Genomic DNA, 22,299 nt, shown 5'->3' with positions numbered 1-22,299 from the left:
ACGCGCGCCAGGTTCGGAGCTGGCTGGCGGCCCCTCCCGGCCACTGACGTCACGCGCCATCCACTGAGGTGAGACATTCCACGCGTTCCTGGCCGGATTACAAGGGTCCTCGCTATCCCCTTCCCCTCCTCCATATATCGTCCCGTCTCGGGCTATTATAACCTTTAGCGGCCTGGGAATTCCGGGCTTACAGAGGCCGCTGCGTGGAGTGGCGAGAATAAGAGTCGCCATTCTTGATGTTTCAGGCGTCGGGTGGGCCCGGGTTGTCGCGACTCGTTACAGCTGCTCTCGTCGGTTCGAGAAGGGCGCCACAAATATATAAGCTTTTACGCCGGCCAATAAATGTAATATAGAGCATTATTAAGAAAAAGAATTAGTTCTCTTAAAAACTGTATTAAATATTTTAAAAAAAACTTAATTCTTAAGTAGAATTACCATGAAAAAAATGCACATATTAAAAATTTTATAATGGTGTCTGCTGACAAATATGTAACAAAGACAGCTTATACAACATTACATAGACCTGATAATATTGCTTTGTTGAAAGATTCTTTAGGCGGATCGTGTGAAACAAAGTCACCAGTTGGCCATGACCAGTCTAGATTACCCTAATATCCACAACGCTTCAGTCAACCACAGCTCTTCAAAGTGATCCGCCGCGGATGGTGAGTGGATGGTGTTGCCTCGTGTTCCAGACGGACAGCTGTACTCTGCCACGGTAGCGGACTTCTCGGGCACGGACCCGCTGATATACCGGGAGCCCCTGAGGACGGAACGCTCTGATCTCAAGCAGCTGAATGGTGAGTGAGACCTCTGAGACTGCTTGGTACCCACGGGGGGCTGTCCCAGGCAAGAGCATGGTTGCAGAGGGCTGTGGCATTCACAAGTCGCTGCAAGTAACAGCTTCGTTACTTTTCTTGCTCCTTCAAATGCCATTTATAAGTCGAGAGTGGCAACAGATGGTGGGTTCGTTCCATGACGTGCAGAAAGGCAAACCATTATGCTTTCTGATGCTTCTGTTGCTGTGATGGTGAGCGAGTGAGAGAAGCCATCAGCCCAGGAAGTTAACTAACCCATGGCAATCTAATTGAGAAATCTCATATCTGAATCAGGAGCCAAAGATTATGTGACATTAGCCTGTGTGTGCATAGGTCATCGAAACCATTAATTTTTTCAGTTTTATAATGTTTCAATTGGTAATGATGGGTTCAGAGGCTGATTGAGATGCAGCTTCGTCACGGGAAGATGACCGTGGCATGACGGACGGACTAGGCAAGGTGATACTGCTGTGACTTCCGTGAGGTGAAGGACATGGGAAGTGAAAAATCCCCAACCTGATTGGGAATCGAACCCGGAATCTTAGACTCACCAGCAAGAAGCTCAAACCACTGTATTAAGTTTGCAAAACAGGGAAGGCTCAGGGAAATTATCTGTAATATTAATGACGAAACCTTGATATGTGTGATGTATATAATTGAGTACTTATGTATAGTGTTGGCTGATTTAAACCACACAGTTTACTTTGTTTTTAAATAATATATTTTTAATAGAGTATATTAATTATTTTAATGAAAGGTCTAATTCCACTCTAATGACAAACATTTGCTCATTAATGTTTCTTCTGATTTACAAGAACAAATAATTTAATAGTACTCAAGATCTTATCATTTAAACTGTCTGAATTAATTGTAAATTGTGCCCAGCTAAATACTCTTATAAATTTTAATCTTAAATAGTTAATTTCTATTCTATGTGAAATCCCCGACTGTACTGTAAATCCCTATTCTGTGAGATTCACCCATTCTATGGAGAATCCTCTTCCTATGGGGGAATACTCTTTCTGTGGTTAAGTCCCAGTCAGATGTGCAGATTTACTGGACTTCATTTCTTTAATGTTAGAACTTTTATGGTTCAGCATGAGTGGCAGAAAGCGGGATGTGTATGGCTTTCAATGGAACATGCTGAGAACCAAATTAACTAATGTAATAAAAATTGTTTTATTCACACTCTGCTTATGTGTGATATTGAATGTGCATGCTAGTTAACATTATGGTACCTACTATTTTTTTCTCTCTAAAATGACTTTGTTTTACATTTTCATTTCAGCTCCCAATTTTGTTAGTTCCATGGAGTACGACGACTTCATATTTTTCTTTTTCCGGGAGACGGCGGTGGAGTACATCAACTGCGGAAAGGTAAATAGGTTTTCTGAGTACGCTGTGTCTTAATATGATATTATTCATACGAGAGGTTCATTAGAGGACAGAGCAAATTTTTTTATGCAAAACTGATACGGTAACTTCAGCCGGCACCTGGGCTCACTCATCAATCTACTCACGACAGAAATGTCATCATTCACCGGGTACGCAACGTACGTCAGGTGATGAGTTATAAACAAGACTTGATCATGCCGCCGGTATTCTATGTAGCTTCTAACTGTGTACCTTGAGTTTCAAGGACACGTCAACAAAATACTGGCGATGAAAGTCACAAAAGGGAAAAATGTGAGTGGATGTATAATGTATCTTCTTGAATTTTGAATCTCCATGTGAAAAATCACTTTATTTCTTTATATGTAGAGACAAATTATTGTTTGCACAGTGGCTGCCCGGAATGCAGTAATTAACCATCTTTGCTCAATTTATCTTGGTTTTACATTTAAGTGAAAAGTTTTTTTTAGATAAGATTAGTAGGTGTGTGAACTAATGAAATAAAAGTGGTATCGGTAAACCAATAAGTTATATTTCAGTTTTATGACTTTTGATCTATATTTGGTCGGAAATAAGATGACTCATGGAGAAGTTTAGTTTTTATATCACATATGAATTTGTTACTGAACAGGTGGCTTTGGCCTCAAAAATATTCACATGGCAAGCCAAACAGCTGCCTACACTTAGCCAGACTCAGTGTCGTGTCCAGTCACTGACTTGCAGTATGTAACTCACTCTGCAAGTTTGCGTGAGTTCGGAGCTCAAATTTTCCCCCGTTACAAGCTTAATAATAAAATGGATAATAAGTTTTGCTATCATTCAATATAGTATTTTAATAATATTTTTATTATTTAGAACATACTACCATTATTGACCTGTATTTATGTGGTTGTAGGTACTTTATGCATCCAAAATTTTTATACATGATCGAAAAACATACATTTATGTCCGAGAAAGGAGGGCTGGCTATATACACATTTTGATTCAGCCATTAAACATTATAAGATTGAAGGTGTTGGAACTTCCAATATTCAGCAGCCTTTCGGTAACTTATATTTTGTGTTTTTGATGCCTCACTTCAGTTAATATTTGCACTTTAAGTATTAATATTTTATATTGCCATCATATGGAAATAATCTGTGAAGGTTTGAGCTTTGTAACACAAATATCGGCACGTTCCTACCGATAGTATTTTTAACATCCTTAGTTTTACTTATAATATATAAAAATAATCTTGTCATGGTGTCAGAAAATTTCATTAAAAGGTGTTGGAAAAGTCCTGAAATTGATTCACCAGTATTTTTACACATCCTGTAAATGGTGTTTTTTGTCACTAAAGTGTAGTTTGAGGACGGTGGAAGAGTATCAAGTTCAGTCTTGAGAAGGCACTTTTTGCTCTCCTAGGAAGTTTTGTCATGCTGTCAAGTGTCTCACCCCACAGATGTTGTACTCCAGGGTGGCGTGAGTGTGGGTGCAGGAGCCTGTGAGGTTGAGAGTGCTAGTGTATACTTGCTGGTCCCTGCCCACAGATGGTGTACTCAAGGGTGGTGAGAGTTTGGGTGCAGGAGCCGGTGAGGCAGAGAGTGCTAGTGTACACTCGCTGGTCCCTGCCCACAGATGGTGTACTCAAGGGTGGTGAGAGTTTGGGTGCAGGAGCCGGTGAGGCAGAGAGTGCTAGTGTACACTCGCTGGTCCCTGCCCACAGATGGTGTACTCCAGGGTGGCGTGAGTGTGGGTGCAGGAGCCTGTGAGGTTGAGAGTGCTAGTGTATACTTGCTGGTCCCTGCCCACAGATGGTGTACTCAAGGGTGGTGAGAGTTTGGGTGCAGGAGCCGGTGAGGCAGAGAGTGCTAGTGTACACTCGCTGGTCCCTGCCCACAGATGGTGTACTCCAGGGTGGCGTGAGTGTGGGTGCAGGAGCCTGTGAGGTTGAGAGTGCTAGTGTATACTTGCTGGTCCCTGCCCACAGATGGTGTACTCAAGGGTGGTGAGAGTTTGGGTGCAGGAGCCGGTGAGGCAGAGAGTGCTAGTGTACACTCGCTGGTCCCTGCCCACAGATGGTGTACTCCAGGGTGGCGTGAGTGTGGGTGCAGGAGCCGGTGAGGCAGAGAGTGCTAGTGTACACTCGCTGGTCCCTGCCCACAGATGGTGTACTCAAGGGTGGTGAGAGTTTGGGTGCAGGAGCCGGTGAGGCAGAGAGTGCTAGTGTACACTCGCTGGTCCCTGCCCACAGATGGTGTACTCGAGGGTGGTGAGAGTTTGGGTGCAGGAGCCGGTGAGGCAGAGAGTGCTAGTGTACACTCGCTGGTCCCTGCCCACAGATGGTGTACTCCAGGGTGGCGTGAGTGTGGGTGCAGGAGCCGGTGAGGCAGAGAGTGCTAGTGTACACTCGCTGGTCCCTGCCCACAGATGGTGTACTCAAGGGTGGTGAGAGTTTGGGTGCAGGAGCCGGTGAGGCAGAGAGTGCTAGTGTACACTCGCTGGTCCCTGCCCACAGATGGTGTACTCCAGGGTGGCGTGAGTGTGGGTGCAGGAGCCTGTGAGGTTGAGAGTGCTAGTGTATACTTGCTGGTCCCTGCCCACAGATGGTGTACTCAAGGGTGGTGAGAGTTTGGGTGCAGGAGCCGGTGAGGCAGAGAGTGCTAGTGTACACTCGCTGGTCCCTGCCCACAGATGGTGTACTCGAGGGTGGTGAGAGTTTGGGTGCAGGAGCCGGTGAGGCAGAGAGTGCTAGTGTACACTCGCTGGTCCCTGCCCACAGATGGTGTACTCCAGGGTGGCGTGAGTGTGGGTGCAGGAGCCTGTGAGGTTGAGAGTGCTAGTGTATACTTGCTGGTCCCTGCCCACAGATGGTGTACTCAAGGGTGGTGAGAGTTTGGGTGCAGGAGCCGGTGAGGCAGAGAGTGCTAGTGTACACTCGCTGGTCCCTGCCCACAGATGGTGTACTCCAGGGTGGCGTGAGTGTGGGTGCAGGAGCCTGTGAGGTTGAGAGTGCTAGTGTATACTTGCTGGTCCCTGCCCACAGATGGTGTACTCAAGGGTGGTGAGAGTTTGGGTGCAGGAGCCGGTGAGGCAGAGAGTGCTAGTGTACACTCGCTGGTCCCTGCCCACAGATGGTGTACTCAAGGGTGGTGAGAGTTTGGGTGCAGGAGCCGGTGAGGCAGAGAGTGCTAGTGTACACTCGCTGGTCCCTGCCCACAGATGGTGTACTCCAGGGTGGCGTGAGTGTGGGTGCAGGAGCCTGTGAGGTTGAGAGTGCTAGTGTATACTTGCTGGTCCCTGCCCACAGATGGTGTACTCAAGGGTGGTGAGAGTTTGGGTGCAGGAGCCGGTGAGGCAGAGAGTGCTAGTGTACACTCGCTGGTCCCTGCCCACAGATGGTGTACTCCAGGGTGGCGTGAGTGTGGGTGCAGGAGCCTGTGAGGTTGAGAGTGCTAGTGTATACTTGCTGGTCCCTGCCCACAGATGGTGTACTCAAGGGTGGTGAGAGTGTGGGTGCAGGAGCCGGTGAGGCAGAGAGTGCTAGTGTACACTCGCTGGTCCCTGCCCACAGATGGTGTACTCGAGGGTGGCGTGAGTGTGGGTGCAGGAGCCGGTGAGGCAGAGAGTGCTAGTGTACACTCGCTGGTCCCTGCCCACAGATGGTGTACTCCAGGGTGGCGTGAGTGTGGGTGCAGGAGCCGGTGAGGTTGAGAGTGCTAGTGTACACTCGCTGGTCCCTGCCCACAGATGGTGTACTCGAGGGTGGCGTGAGTGTGGGTGCAGGAGCCGGTGAGGCAGAGAGTGCTAGTGTACACTCGCTGGTCCCTGCCCACAGATGGTGTACTCAAGGGTGGTGAGAGTTTGGGTGCAGGAGCCGGTGAGGCAGAGAGTGCTAGTGTACACTCGCTGGTCCCTGCCCACAGATGGTGTACTCGAGGGTGGTGAGAGTGTGGGTGCAGGAGCCGGTGAGGCAGAGAGTGCTAGTGTACACTCGCTGGTCCCTGCCCACAGATGGTGTACTCGAGGGTGGTGAGAGTGTGGGTGCAGGAGCCGGTGAGGCAGAGAGTGCTAGTGTACACTCGCTGGTCCCTGCCCACAGATGGTGTACTCGAGGGTGGTGAGAGTGTGGGTGCAGGAGCCGGTGAGGCAGAGAGTGCTAGTGTACACTCGCTGGTCCCTGCCCACAGATGGTGTACTCGAGGGTGGTGAGAGTGTGGGTGCAGGAGCCGGTGAGGCAGAGAGTGCTAGTGTACACTCGCTGGTCCCTGCCCACAGATGGTGTACTCGAGGGTGGTGAGAGTGTGGGTGCAGGAGCCGGTGAGGCAGAGAGTGCTAGTGTACACTCGCTGGTCCCTGCCCACAGATGGTGTACTCGAGGGTGGTGAGAGTGTGGGTGCAGGAGCCGGTGAGGCAGAGTGCTAGTGTACACTCGCTGGTCCCTGCCCACAGATGGTGTACTCGAGGGTGGTGAGAGTGTGGGTGCAGGAGCCGGTGAGGTTGAGAGTGCTAGTGTACACTCGCTGGTCCCTGCCCACAGATGGTGTACTCGAGGGTGGTGAGAGTGTGGGTGCAGGAGCCGGTGAGGCAGAGAGTGCTAGTGTACACTCGCTGGTCCCTGCCCACAGATGGTGTACTCGAGGGTGGTGAGAGTGTGGGTGCAGGAGCCGGTGAGGCAGAGAGTGCTAGTGTACACTCGCTGGTCCCTGCCCACAGATGGTGTACTCGAGGGTGGTGAGAGTGTGGGTGCAGGAGCCGGTGAGGCAGAGAGTGCTAGTGTACACTCGCTGGTCCCTGCCCACAGATGGTGTACTCGAGGGTGGTGAGAGTGTGGGTGCAGGAGCCGGTGAGGCAGAGAGTGCTAGTGTACACTCGCTGGTCCCTGCCCACAGATGGTGTACTCGAGGGTGGTGAGAGTGTGGGTGCAGGAGCCGGTGAGGCAGAGAGTGCTAGTGTACACTCGCTGGTCCCTGCCCACAGATGGTGTACTCGAGGGTGGTGAGAGTGTGGGTGCAGGAGCCGGTGAGGCAGAGAGTGCTAGTGTACACTCGCTGGTCCCTGCCCACAGATGGTGTACTCGAGGGTGGTGAGAGTGTGGGTGCAGGAGCCGGTGAGGCAGAGAGTGCTAGTGTACACTCGCTGGTCCCTGCCCACAGATGGTGTACTCAAGGGTGGTGAGAGTTTGGGTGCAGGAGCCGGTGAGGCAGAGAGTGCTAGTGTACACTCGCTGGTCCCTGCCCACTGATGGTGTACTCCAGGGTGGCGTGAGTGTGGGTGCAGGAGCCGGTGAGGTTGAGAGTGCTAGTGTACACTCGCTGGTCCCTGCCCACAGATGGTGTACTCGAGGGTGGTGAGAGTGTGGGTGCAGGAGCCGGTGAGGCAGAGAGTGCTAGTGTACACTCGCTGGTCCCTGCCCACAGATGGTGTACTCAAGGGTGGTGAGAGTTTGGGTGCAGGAGCCGGTGAGGCAGAGAGTGCTAGTGTACACTCGCTGGTCCCTGCCCACAGATGGTGTACTCGAGGGTGGTGAGAGTGTGGGTGCAGGAGCCGGTGAGGCAGAGAGTGCTAGTGTACACTCGCTGGTCCCTGCCCACAGATGGTGTACTCGAGGGTGGTGAGAGTGTGGGTGCAGGAGCCGGTGAGGCAGAGAGTGCTAGTGTACACTCGCTGGTCCCTGCCCACAGATGGTGTACTCGAGGGTGGTGAAAGTGTGGGTGCAGGAGCCGGTGAGGCAGAGAGTGCTAGTGTACACTCGCTGGTCCCTGCCCACAGATGGTGTACTCGAGGGTGGTGAGAGTGTGGGTGCAGGAGCCGGTGAGGCAGAGAGTGCTAGTGTACACTCGCTGGTCCCTGCCCACAGATGGTGTACTCCAGGGTGGCGTGAGTGTGGGTGCAGGAGCCTGTGAGGTTGAGAGTGCTAGTGTATACTTGCTGGTCCCTGCCCACAGATGGTGTACTCAAGGGTGGTGAGAGTTTGGGTGCAGGAGCCGGTGAGGCAGAGAGTGCTAGTGTACACTCGCTGGTCCCTGCCCACAGATGGTGTACTCGAGGGTGGCGCGAGTGTGCAAGCACGACAAGGGAGGCCCGCACCAGTTCGGCGACCGCTGGACATCGTTCCTCAAGTCGCGCCTCAACTGCTCCGTCCCGGGAGACTACCCCTTCTACTTCAACGAGATACGTGAGTGCGGCACCGGAGCGGTGAACTGGCAGTTGGCGCTCGCACTTGCATGAGAACCTGGTTTCCTCACTTCCTGGCCGGAAGTGCCCATCCTCTCAATCTCCTTCCTCACCCAAACATCACTCACGGGTAGGGAAACTCATCTCAGTTCAACAACAAAAAAAATCTTATTTTGTTTCAGTAATGGTAGGTACAGGCATGTCTATTAACTGGAGATTTTTTCTAAGTTAGCAGTAAGTAGCAGCATATCACTTACCATGAAAACAAATGTATAACTAAGAAATATATTTTTAAACAGTGAAATTTTTAAGCATTGTCGTTATCCATTTGGAAAGGAAGATAAAATTACTTTTACTCCTAGCAGTAAACTTGTAATACTTGTCTCCATGTGGAATGATCTTACCACAATCGCTTTTGTGTACCTCTAGTTTGCGTCACTCCCATTGCATAGCCACTCTACGTAACTAACGTAGTCCAAGTGAAGGACAATCAATTTTTACCTTCGTAAGTCATGTCCCATGGGGCATACATTGAACACACCATAGAGTTTAAAAATGTCTGTTGAATTCTCGTACGTGTTTTCGTTTCCAAATCTTTCAATATGAGAAACGCATCAACTCCACTTATAGCTATCTGTGTCCACAGAGTTATTCAGACATTCTGTCCTTTATTTATCAGTTTAACATTCCGGACCATGAAATTAATTAATCAGTACATGTGCAGGCGTTGCTAGAGTGCAGATGTGGAGAGGTATGGGAGCACTCAGATAAAACACACGGTCTCACCGTGCTGTGCTCATACTTCCCAACAGCAGTCACCACAACACTGCACAAGCCTACCACTATGCCACAGTGGTTCATTTCCAAAGCTATCAGAAGAAGGTGGCATGGCCTATGGATGGATTGTAAATTGCCAAAGTAGGTTATTTAAAATAATATTAGGTCATGAATTAAAACAGAAAAAAAAAATTACAATAATTAAAAAGCTTTAAAGTTTTCAACCTTGTTTTGACTATTTTTAAAATGGTTCATTAGCTGATTTTAAGTTTGAAAAGAGCATGGGATTTAGCTTTAACCTGTTTTCGTGCCCACATGCTGTAATCAATCATTCATTCTCTTTGTGGGTTAGTTATATTTAATACTAAATTGTTACAACTTTAGAAATACTCATTCCGATACATTGCCCTGAAGCGACGGCGTGCGCGAATGTTCCCGCAGAATCCACGAGCGAGATCGTCCACGGCAGGTACGGCCAGCAGGCGGAGGAGATGATCTACGGGGTGTTCACGACGCCGGTGAACTCGATCGGGGGCTCGGCGGTGTGCGCGTTCAGCCTGCGGTCGATCCTGGGCTCGTTCGAGGGCCCGTTCAAGGAGCAGGAGACGATGAACGCCAACTGGCTGGCCGTGCCGACCTTGAAGGTGCCGGAGCCGCGGCCGGGCCAGTGCGTCAACGACAGCCGCACGCTGCCCGACGTCTCGGTGAACTTCGTCAAGTCGCACACGCTCATGGACGAGGCGGTGCCCCCCTACTTCTCCCGCCCGCTCATCATCCGCATCAGCCTGCAGTGAGTAGATGCCCCGTGGGTGCCCGTGGTGGATGGCTGGTTACCCACACGTAGGGACAAGACCATGCGGTGAATTGCGATAACACTGGAAAGAATGTTAGCACACAGCTTAACACAGAAATGCAATTAGTACACCATAATAGCACCAAAATACAAGTTATATCATGGAGTTAAGCGGTATTAACATGCATTTCAGTGTTCTGCTGTGTTTGGCTTGCATTTCAGTTGTATCGCAATCCACCGTATGACCTTGTCCCTGCTCAGATAAAAAGTGTATATATATGTATATATATATCAGTTCCTCTTTCCCAATTTGAAAGTAAAAAAAAAGGTTGAAAGTTTTTTTTTACTGGTGAAACACTACAGCCAGAGACATTCGTATTCCTAGAGAGACTCTTTTCAAGGACACACGAGCAATCATGCAGTTGCACCGGGGACTGAATTTGGCTGTGATGGAGTCTCTTGTATCATGAGTAGGGTGATTTCAAGACCCCCTGCTGTTGGGAATTGCCCTCTGTGAAGCTCGTTTATCATTTTTGCATGCTGTATTGCATTGGTAGCAGCTGTGTTGAACTAGACTAAACCAAAGAACTTTGACACTCTCGAACCACCATCCACAGTGGCAGTGCATGCAACTGATAATTCGGATGTAATAATGAGCTTCGTTGTGGTGGTTCCAGGTACAGGTTCACGAAAATAGCAGTGGATCCGCAAGTGAGAACTCCGGATGGGAAGGCGTTCGACGTACTCTTCATCGGAACAGGTGAGGTTACAAGAACTGGCTTCACGTCGACGCAGGACAGTTTTAAAAGAAAACCAGTTACACACATGAGGGTTTTATCTTGACGAATTCTTCATAGCTCATGCTAGCCCATGTTCAAAAACAATTATTGTAGTTTAAAATAATTTTTTGTTCTGTACATTTAATTAATATTAGCAACTCCAATTTAATAAACCAAAAAAACTTTTTTATTGTGATTTAATTTATATTGAAATTCTTTTGTTGAGAAATTTTTTTTTTTTTTGTTAATAATAATTTAGTTTTTATTAAATTTTGGTGTAGATATTGTACATTATTTTAAACCTGTCATGCCGTGTCATGCCTTAGTGAGTGCTCGGCGTGATGTTTGTGCACCCTGGGAAAATGTTAATATCCCTTCTCTTAGTAATTTTTCCGTCCTCATTGGTCGTCCTCACCTCCATACCGTACAGTGCAGGTTTTTTAAAAGCACTTGTGGGGTTGCTGTAGGCTGAGCCCTCGTGGTGGGACTAGCGGTGCAGGGGTGGACGGGGGAGGCACCTGGGTTGCAGACGACGGCAAGGTGATCAAGACGCTGAACGCGGCGGCGTGCGACGGCAACGGCACGGTGCGCGGCGCGGTGCTGGAGGAGCTGCAGGTGCTGCCGCCTGGCGTGCCCGTCACCAACCTGCAGGTGGTGCGACCGGCCGGCGACGAGGGCAAGCTGGTGGTGGTGTCGGACGACGAGGTGCTGGGCGTGCCGCTGCACCGCTGCGACTCGGACAAGATCACCAGCTGCCGGTGAGCGTGGTTCCCCCTCCCCTCCCCATCTGTCGGGCGATCACCAGCTGCCGGTGAGCGTGGTTCCCCCTCCCCTCCCCATCTGTCGGGCGAACACCAGCTGCCGGTGAGCGTGGTTCCCCCCTCCCCTCCCCATCTGTCGGGCGATCACCAGCTGCCGGTGAGCGTGGTTCCCCCTCCCCTCCCCATCTGTCGGGCGAACACCAGCTGCCGGTGAGCGTGGTTCCCCCCTCCCCTCCCCATCTGTCGGGCGAACACCAGCTGCCGGTGAGCTTGGTTCCCCCTCCCCTGTAGGGCGAACACCAGCTGCCGGTGAGCGTGGTTCACCCCCCCTTCCCCGCCTCTGTCGGGCTTGCCAACACATTGCGCTACACTAGGTACAATTTAATTTTTTCGCCAGAATTACCCACGACTCTGTTTCCATGGAATTGTTTCGCGCAAAAAAAAAATTGTATATCGTGCTGAAACAATGTAACTTATTGAGATAAAAATTTACCCAAGTGTTAACTTCACTACATGTATATTAATATATCACATTATTTATTAAAATCCGCTGGATAATTTTTGCTTGTTGCTATAAAAATTTAAAAACTGACAATAATTTTAATGTTTTACCCATTGTATTGCTTCTTAATGTTTTTCTATAGAAAATCTTCTACCATTTTATATCTACGTATATTCATTTATGGATGTGATTCCATTACATTATCACTATATGTATAGATTGTATATCTCTCGTTTCTTCCTTGATGAATAAAATATGGTTCAAATCTCAAATTATTGTGTAGAGCTGTTTTAAGGCGATAAGGAAATTACTGCTTGAATTATAAGTGAAAAAAAGCTTTAAAGTTTGATATATGCCTATGTACATTGATTTGTGTAAGTTTGGGTGCCATGTAAGGGTAGTAGTTATTGTGGGTTTGATTGCATAACAATAAATTTTTTTAGTAAATTGGATAGATTACCATCGCCATCTCCGCTGACTTTAATAATTGCTATGAGTGTCAAAAACATTTTTTTTTTAATTCCAGTCAATATGGTGGAACTCTTCCATCTTCAGGTTTTTCATGTGACATTTGAAAGATTGTGTTAAATCCATATGTATTTACAGAATTGAACCGCTGAAGTAGGTAATTATCTAAATTTCACTATAATTGGTGCGTAATTATGATAAACTTTAGCTACGTTTTAAAGTATATTTTCATAAGTTGGTAAATTCAAGTGAGCCTGTGCTCTGGCATGGGGAAGTGACTCACACGTGCCGTGTGCCGTGCCGCGCAGGGAGTGCGTCGCGCTGCAGGACCCCTACTGCGCCTGGGACACGACTCTGCAGCGCTGCGTGGGCGTGGGTTACCCCGACGGAGCCCCGGGAGCGGCACGCCTGGTGCAGAGCGTGGCGCGAGGGGAGCACCCCGCCTGCGGCCAGCACAAGAAAGGTAGGTCGCCGCCGCAGGGTCCTGCCCTCGGAGGTTCCTGCCACTCCATTGCACGCTGTCAACAGGAGAATGTCTTCAGGTGCCCACCTGTGTTGGCGCCTCGTATCGCAGAAAAATAACACTTAGGGCCGTATTCCAAAACACAAAAATAAGGGTTTAGGTGTTGAATATGCGATACCTGTACCCTAACCATATTCCAAGTGCACGATAGGACCCGGCCAGTCCCTTATTTTTAGGGCACTGATTTCGGTGTCCTATCTGTTGCCGATTTGATCCATAACTGCAGCGCATGCGCAGAACTTCCAACTGTTTACAGGGGTTCAGTTAGGACACGTTTTGGAATATGACCCGAGAGTTAGGGTATGGCAGTTGCCCAACAAGGCAGTGCATATTCGCTCATACTCAAACGTCTTGGAATACCGCCCTTTGATGACTGCTTGATGAATAATTAAAGCAGTTTGTTAAACTATATTCGTGGAGCACTTAGGTTATGTTATGTTATGTTTTACTGACAATACAAAGGCACAGTAATGTCACTAGACACTTAAAGCTACTGACAACATGAAAGTTGACTGGAATCTTGGATAACGAGCAGGTACTGATACGGCATACAATTATTATTGAATGTACAAGTTACAATAATTAATTGGTAATATGGCACCATTGATTTCTCTTGTTATTGTGGTGCTTTATAGCATTATTAACCTGAAATTAAGAGACAGGTACATTCTTCTGAGCGTTGGCGCAAACATACATTTCCTTTTAGATTTGTGGTCGCGTACACCACTATCAGTATTAATTAGTATTTGGTATTAATTAGGAATGGTTTGAGTTCCGTATCTAGTGTTGAGCTTTGTAGAAACATAGACGCATGTGTTGACCTTTCTGCATAGTTGTGTTTGTCTTTCATGGCTTTTGCAGTAACAATTAAATTAATTTCATTGCAGTGTTTGCAATGGAAGTCTGTAATTTTTATATTGGAAGATATATTAGATATTAGATGTATGTAGATTAGAATGAAATATAATTTTGTAGTCTGATGTCACAAATTAAAGAAAGGGAGAAAATGTTTAAACATCATTTAAGGGATGGCCAAAATTTAATAGCATAGTTAGAGTGATACATACAACTGTATTTAAAAATATTTAATTTGATAATAATTATTTATTGTGTAGGCTTACATATTTTGAAATAATTTGGTTTTTAGATTTATTTCTTTTTTTTATGTTTTCATCTTGACTGTTGGTACACTGCATTTGGTAGGAGTAATTTCGTGAATGCGACGGAAGTCAAAGAATAGAAATGTGTAGCAACCATGATGCACCATGTGTGGTGGATGGCACAAACCAAAACTCACAAAGACGAAGAGAAACTTTTTAGTATTAACTGTTTAGTGAATTTTAACAAGTAGGCAATTTTTAATAAAAATACTTGGTGAAAATCAGGTCCAAAGCAGGATTAGTATTTTTTAAAGAAAGTTTTGATTTGCTAATCAAATAATTCAATGGTCGACATAGCTGCTCCGGCAGCAAATTCTAGCGTCGGGTGTGGAAACTACCTGTGATTCGCATCAAGAAGTGTAGTTGCAAACACAATCTGCACATTTTTATCACGCTCGACATTATTTAAAAAAAATTCTGCATTAAATTTTGTCTGCAATTTTCATATTATAAATTATAAGTGTATTGCAACATGAGAACCCATGAATTTGCTTATTACCAAGTTAGCTGTAACACATCACTGACAACTACTGGAAGACTAGGTCACATTGTTTTTAACACGTGATAATTCTACATTTAGAATCTTCATTTACAGATAAAATTTTTATTGTTAAATACAGATGTGTGATACAAAATTGAAAGTCTGTACTGCCGTCTACCTCGCAAGAAGCAACGGGGAATTGCAGAGGATTGTTTGGTGATGGACGTGGGTATACTCTTTGATTGATGATTCTGATGATGATGTGGAGTCAGTTGAGCCAGTGGTTGCGAACGGTGGGCCGAGTTTCATGGTTTGTGTGGCAATTTATTTCATACACAACATGCCCGTAAAGTGCGCTGGAAACTCATGAAACAAACCCCTGGTGGCTGTAGTTCAAAATACAGCTTTCACAGAATTTTCTGCCCTCATTTAACCTTTCAGTGTTTCCTTGAAGTAATTAAGTATATTTTATTTAAAACTGTTGTTAGACTATCATGGAGTGAGATTAGCATCAGCTATAAATAAAACTTTTGAATGGCCAGTTACATCTTTATAATATTAAAGTATCATTGAAGAAGTAAATAGTTTATTCTACTGCACATTAGTTTTGGCATGCGAACTTCACAGTTTAACGGTTTGATTGTTTAGTTTCATTTTCTCTGCCACAAAGGCTGTCATGGTTCAAGTAGATAAATGCGTAGCAAGGTCGTAGAATGAGGGATTATTTTCCAGTGAATGAGACGAATACCTTCCTGCCCGTCTCAACACATTGCATTATTATCAGAGATGGTCGATGCTTACTGATGTGCTGGCTTTGTTCACGACTGTACTCCCCAACAAGTCGTGCATATCTCATGACAGAAGGTGTACAACATTTTTATTATACTGACATTTTTATTTCACTGACGATTGGAAGTTTTGTACTAAAATATATCTGTTTTTCTTTTCAAAGCATTTTACTTTGTAATCTAGTGGTTTTTTTTTTCCAGCTGTGATTTAAGCATGTCTGTCCGTCCATTCAATTTGTGAATCTTTAACTAACATTCAGCACAGTTTTAAGTGGGACTTCATGTAATGTGCATTTTTAATTGTAAGAGTCAAGTACCTATTAAGTCTTTTGCCACCCCCTTTAAATACATCCTGGTTGTACTGCTTCAACCAAGAACCGTCGTGAAAATGTGCTATTGTGACCGTTCATGTGCAAAGCATGAGGCACACACGTAACGCTTATGTAATGGACACCGCCTGCTGACTGCTGATGATTCAGTCAGGAAACAAACCAGTCAAGTCATAAGAGGAAACACCAGCCAGCTTTGGGACCAATCACGAGCCCTGATGAGTTATTTACTCTCACGACCACACCTAATTTTTACCCTTATGTGTAGGTTCTGTAATTTTGGCAGGAAGCATTGTACGGGATCACAAAAAGTAGCATACATGTAGGGAAGTGTTTGATGGCAACTTTGAAACAGAAGCTACGCAAGATGTTTTGTTTGTTTTAACATTTCTTTGTTTTAGTGTCTAGAAATACTAACCTAGGAATGAGTGTCAATGGAACATTTCTGCAGCAATTAACGACATCTCTCGGTTCGTCTGCAGAAAGCTTGGTATTCTGTTCGTGAGTCTAGGAGTTCGTAGTGAGAGTGCTGTCACAACAGCACCGCTCGCAGCGAGGTTCCATTGAACGCTTGAAACAATAGTGCAGTCACTGGCGTTAGCGTGTCTTGTGCTTTCGCGTAGCTAGTCGCTTAGGCAGGCTGGCCTCTGAATGCTTGCTTCCCCGTTACTTGCAGAGGAAAAGCCCCCCGCGCCAGACGTCTCCAAGCACCAGTCGAACAAAGACCTCGGTGAGTACGCCAGACGCTTTGCTTTGTTAACCCCGCATGAAGAACTGTTACTGACTGTCTGTGCTCGCCAGGAGTGCTCTTGGGGACCCCGTGATCAATCCAGACTCCCTCGTACGCAGTCCGTGGCAGGCTCGCGAACACCCGTAGCCACCTTTGGAGTGCCCTGTGGCCGCACCGCGATCAGGCCTGTGTGAATGCTATTTGTTTGACGCAACGCTAATGTGAAATTGAATGTTTCAAATATTCACGAAGTCAAATCTAATTGTGGATATTTTTCTCGGTGAAGCTGAATTACACTTATTTTATATAACACAGAATTGAAGTAAAAAAAAAAGTTTGTAATGTTTGAACTAATTAAGTGATTAACCAATTGGGCCCCATATATAAAAACATTTAATTAAAATTATGAAATAACCATGCATAATATTAATATTGAGCATTCATAAAAGAAAATGGAGCAAGGTCTGTGGATTTTTTTTAAGTAACCAACTTCATTCAAGCCAAACGTATACACCACAAAAAAAAACTCAAATATTTTCACGAGCATGTCTTAGGCTTCCAGTGTTTTAAAACTTCTCAATAACTGTGAAGCTTCACATCAGACGCGAAGCTTTGCTTCAAAATCGAAGCTTCAAATAAAACAAATGGAAAATTTCCTGGTGAAGTCAGATAGAATTTTAAAAGAAATTGGATCGATTCGCCTAATGAAAGGAACTAATAATGATGTCGGGTAAATAACTATCGTTTGAATTATGTTTTCTCAAAACCATTCACTTTCCCTGGATTGTATTGACAATTTCATTCAAAAATAGAGATAAACCGAGCACAGTATGTACGTAGCAGTGTGCTGCGAGAAAAGAATCTGAATTGATCATGGACCATGGTACTTTAGACTAGAGCATTAGAGTTTTATAGTATAGAGACCATAGCTGGTCTAGTAGGAACAGTGCAATTGCCTATAAATAGCTTTAGCATAAAATATTATAAAATAATTGAATTATTTAAGTTAATACTACTGTTACAATGTTGCTAAATAATAAAAAGTAGTAAGTGTGCTGAGAAGGTAAAGCAATCCGTGTCTGTGTATCTGTCATAATACTTTGCAATATTGCTGGCTCCTTAAGTAAAGTGTTATTAATGAGATTATTTTAATTTCCTTAAGCTTATTGCTTATAGTACTTTTTTTCATTTTATTTATTTAATGGTGTTGTACACAAGAGCCAGACTTTCTACAAGTGAATGTTCAATAAAATTAACACCTTATGTCATGGAGCATCGCTACAACCGCATCTTGTTGCAGCAAAGAGAAGTTTTGCTGAAACTGCGTTACACGCAGCGTCAGTTTTTGTTCTGTAATTAGTATCTGAAAAAGAGAGTAAAGAAACAAGCACTGCGTTCTCCCCTCTCACCCACATTCTTTACATCAGCAGTACAGCACAACGAAGTTAAACTTATAATTATTATTATTATTATTATTATTATTATTATTATTATTGAAATTAAAATTGAACCAAGTAAAAATATTTTTATAGCATAAACACAGTAGTCTGTATTTACAAATTATTGATAACTTCGTGCTAATGTCAAGGCATTTTGATGCTTTGCACCAAATTTAGTAAGGGGTATGGGGATAATGTACTATCTTTCGCCACCAGTTGTTATTTACTACAGCAAGGCCTAATTTTAATTAGTGTGAAAGTTTATTTACATTATGTTGCTGAGTATTAATTTCTGAACACAGAACTACTCTCAGCCATTCTCACATCAGTAAAAAAGTAATCCGATCTCAGGTATGTGATGCTTGGTAACTTAAAAGATTTTGAACTGCATCCTGCTACCATCTTTTACTTTATTTAAAATTGAAATATGCTCTATGTTAGTTACACTTTGAGGTATAAGCTATTGCAAAATGTTACTTTCAAGGTAATGTATGTGATGTTATGTTTAGTATGGTATGTACTGCGTTACCGTGCGTGGACCATGCTTCCACAGCGTGTTGTTTGCACACAGCAAGTGCGCAGACTTTGAGAGCGCGACTGTGTGTTCCAACAACAGTGTGTCGGTGTTCTCACGAGCCGAGTGGACTGTTCACATTGTACAAGAACTAGTGTGAACCAGAGGTATTCAATCGTTCTGGTCGGCGTGCCCCCCCAAATCCACTTGTTTGATCACACCTGCAGGGTACCACGACCGACAAAGTCCTTGAACAGAATGATGATGTTCATGGTTTGAACGCATTTTAACTTCAGTAGTACTAATGCAGTGTGTACTCTGTTAGTGGAGGAAGCATAGGAAAGTAGTAATCCACTTTTTAGTGACAGAGATAAAATGACTTACATAAATAACCAGTACTTTGTTGGCTGGATATGATAAGTAATATGGTGTGAAGGGGTTTATAAATTCTACAATGCTTAAGCATCTTGTGGTGGAATTTGTATGTATTAATAATGATTGGTAAATTAAAAAAAAAAAAATTGGGAATACTGCAGAAACCTTACTTTAAACAGTGAATCGTATAATGGCAGAACAGCAGCAGAAAAAACAATAATTTTGTCGTAATATTTCAAAACTTGATAAAAACATTGCAACTAGCGAGCTGTGACGGACGCGTGGGGGCTGCCGAGGGGGGGATTGAATACCGCTGGTGCCGCTAGTGGCGGCGAGGACAGTGGTGTGACGACGTGTGGTTGCTGTGTGGCCAGAGGCTGCGGTCACTTGCCCCCCGTGCGCCTGCGCGAGCCCGGGCACGGACGGCCGCGCGCCAGACACAGCCGGTCAGTTCCCGCGCACGTCAGCAGACTTAACCCGCTTGCTCGCCGGTGGCGGTCCCCCTCCCCCGTAACGATGCCCCGGGGCCGGGCTCCGAGGCCAGCCGAGTGGTTCGGATCCCACCTCGACCCCGGTCGTCCGCACTAAACATGCAACGCTCGTGCAGACGGTGACGCGAATCAGACCGCCGGGCTGCTCCCCCGCTGGTGAAACAGTAACACGACGGTTGGGGACGCTAAAGGATGACTTGGAGGAACGCCGTAGCGCATGATCCGTCCAGTTCCTCTCCCGTCCCCGAAGCAACTAGCTGTTTCCGTCCTCGGCTCGCTCTGGTGGCGGTGACTTTGCCCCTGTCCGCCGTCTGCATGCGCTGCCGCTCAGGGGGCTGGTGGGGGGTGTGTGGGCCGTAAGAGTTGGGAGTGTTTACGTTCAGACTCAAGTATGCAACGATGTCCATCAGATGGAGGCAACTATGCACTGTTCTTCTTTGAGAGACTGCATACATACGCACCTAACTGTCTGGCAGAACTCAACAGCCGTCTGATTAAACAGAGTTCAGAATCTGCCCTCTGTATCACGCAAATGCATGTCAGGAACATGGAGTATAAAAGTTCCTAAGCGTGCTCCTGGAAATGCTGGTTTCTCCAGATACATGGCAGCGTGCTACCCAGTATCAGTGCCACGAACTAGCTGGTGGTAACAGCAGGTGTAAGTTAGTGGGATTGTTTGGGAAGCTGTTTTTTATTTTCTCAACCATACATTTTAATTTAATGCAGTTAAATAAATTAATAGTACAAACTTAAATTTTTATTTTTACAAAACATTGAAATAATATTTTTTTAATAGTCCTACAAAACAAATTAGAATTTCACAGAGAAATATTTGTAGGAATGTTTGAATTATTTTCCTTTTAATATGGTATGTGCAAAGAAAGATAAAATTTGCTGGCATTTTTGGAAGAAATAATAAATGATACAAAGATTGTACTTGCTCAGACTAATTGGTGTGAATAACTTTCGTGACATTTTTTTGGGTTAAATATCAAAGTTTGTCATATTAGTTTGGAATTATATTGTGTATGCTAGTACAAATGAATCACAAAATTAACGATTAACTATGTAGAATCCTTGTAACATTTTTCAACTGCTGTGGACAGGTACATATACGTTCAATACTGTATCTGTCATATTCTAATATCATAATTATTTTCAAAGCAAAGTAGATTTACACTGGAGAGTCCTAAGTGGTAATTATGTAAAGTTAATATTTTGTTGGCGAAAAACTGTTCATTGCTTGTTGAATTTAATTTTCTAACCGCTCAGAATTCTTTATTTTAAAGTTTATTACAGGCAACTAGAGGAAAGTAGTTGCGAAATTCTACCTTAATTCTTTTTAACGTTTGGCTACTCTTTTTGTTTACTGGATACTATTTGTGTTGTACATACTAACATGTATTTGATCACTTTTGTTAAATGGTGTGCTTTGTGCTTTGGTGGTGGGTTCGGAACTGAATTTCTGTACATAGTTCAAGCACTGTGGTTTTAGTAAGGGAAGGTTTCTGAGTTGAGTATTTGTTCTTATTTCTTGTGATTGTTTATTTGTAAAATGTTACTAACTTACTCATAAGTAAGAATATTGTTTTTTATTGAAAGCAATAGTGTTGAAACATAAGCATCATTTTCCAGTTTTAGTGTTCAAAATTAATTTTTTAACTTGTCATGTCAACACAGTATCTACATTACTGTGGTTCAACATATATATAATGCAAGCATATTTGGAATAATATGTATTCTATAATTCTGTTTGGTGTTGCCATATTGCTTTAACTGAAAATAAGACATTTGGCCCTAATTTGAGAATACATATAACTCATTTGGCTTAAATTAGAAAGCAAAGTTGAAGATTTTATTTTAACATTGTTAATTTTTTTTTTTGGTTGATTCGGTTGTGTGTTTCAAAAATATTTTGTTGGTTAAATTTCATTGACATTTTAAAGGCTAATTTCTTTTTAAATTTTATTTTAGGCCCTACATTTAAAAACCAAGAGTTTTTATAAATTAACATTTGATTGTTTCGAGACAGCATTGAAGTGATCACTTCAATAGGGATTCTGAACTCATTCCAGGGATGCTGGTCTCATTACATGGATAGTGGTATCATTCCAGGGAAACTGGACTCATTCCAGAGATGCTGGACTCATTCCAGGGATACTGAACTCATTCCAGGGATAGTGGTCTCATTCCAGGGTACTGATATCTATTTATTCACGGGTGGAGGAGAACTTGTAGTTTATTAGCTCCATAAGTCTCGGGCAACAAACACATCCAGTGGTCAGAACACGTGAGTCACGGCTGAGCGTCAGCTCTCTGCAGCTCAGTGCAAGGGCTCTGGGATTCCACCAGAAACAGGATTCAATGCAACAACTGCATCTGAGCAGTGCATCGCAAAGCAAACTACACTGCACTCGCATTCATTATTATTTCAATTATTTACTTTTACCATTCTGCCCCCGGAGCCATATTGTGTAGGTGTTGTTCGTTTGACATGTGTTGTCACGTCTGAAGGATGAACACATCTTTCATCCATCATTGCTTGTTTGTATTCATTCCATGCAGCGCAAAGAAGGTACAAGTTGTGTTTCCACCATTCTGACATCTGCATTCTATTGGCTCCATGCATCAAGCTGTATTATTTTGTTGCTCTTACAGGCTTTGAGTCAGTTTTAAAGAACTTTTCTATTCTGCCTCAGTTTTGGTGCGATCTTAAGACTCAAAGAATATACATTGCTGGTCATTATAAAAAAGTAAATCTAAAACAGTTTTCAAGTGTGTGTGAACGTTGTTACATGGCAAAATTGCTACCTGGTTTACTTCTGTTAACAAGGCTGCCATTTTAAACTTACAAGACTCACAACAGCACAAACGGAATTAGTTCAGCAGAACCGACATATCCCTCATTGCTTGAGTCTCCGGTGATCGTTGTGTGAGCAGTTTGTGACCCATTGTCGAAGTCAGAATGTGTGGAGTTGACAGAAAATCATCCAGCCTTGTGTTAAGTTTCTGGTTTTTGCCAG

The 22,299-nt window shown here is 44.6% G+C and overlaps 1 protein-coding gene across 15 annotated transcripts in view; it reads left to right on the top strand.

The window, feature by feature from the left end:
* Positions 1–22,299, top strand: part of LOC134540220 (semaphorin-1A-like) — a 411,248-nt gene that overhangs the window by 377,663 nt on the left and 11,286 nt on the right. For 7 of the 15 annotated variants that reach the window (XM_063382822.1, XM_063382825.1, XM_063382821.1 and 4 more), the window contains 9 exons: positions 696–800; positions 2,107–2,195; positions 8,226–8,367; positions 9,585–9,933; positions 10,614–10,696; positions 11,245–11,473; positions 12,755–12,909; positions 16,404–16,457; positions 19,160–19,231. In XM_063382822.1, the coding sequence (XP_063238892.1) occupies positions 696–800; positions 2,107–2,195; positions 8,226–8,367; positions 9,585–9,933; positions 10,614–10,696; positions 11,245–11,473; positions 12,755–12,909; positions 16,404–16,457; positions 19,160–19,231 (1,278 nt within the window). The remainder of the gene's footprint in view (positions 1–695; positions 801–2,106; positions 2,196–8,225; positions 8,368–9,584; positions 9,934–10,613; positions 10,697–11,244; positions 11,474–12,754; positions 12,910–16,403; positions 16,458–19,159; positions 19,232–22,299) is intronic. The other 8 variants (XM_063382833.1, XM_063382829.1, XM_063382831.1 and 5 more) reach the window with 3 other exon arrangements.

Source organism: Bacillus rossius, chromosome 16 (assembly GCF_032445375.1).
Source record: "Bacillus rossius redtenbacheri isolate Brsri chromosome 16, Brsri_v3, whole genome shotgun sequence".
Classification (NCBI taxonomy): Eukaryota; Metazoa; Arthropoda; class Insecta; order Phasmatodea; family Bacillidae; genus Bacillus; species Bacillus rossius.
This window is presented reverse-complemented; position numbering and strand designations above follow the sequence as displayed.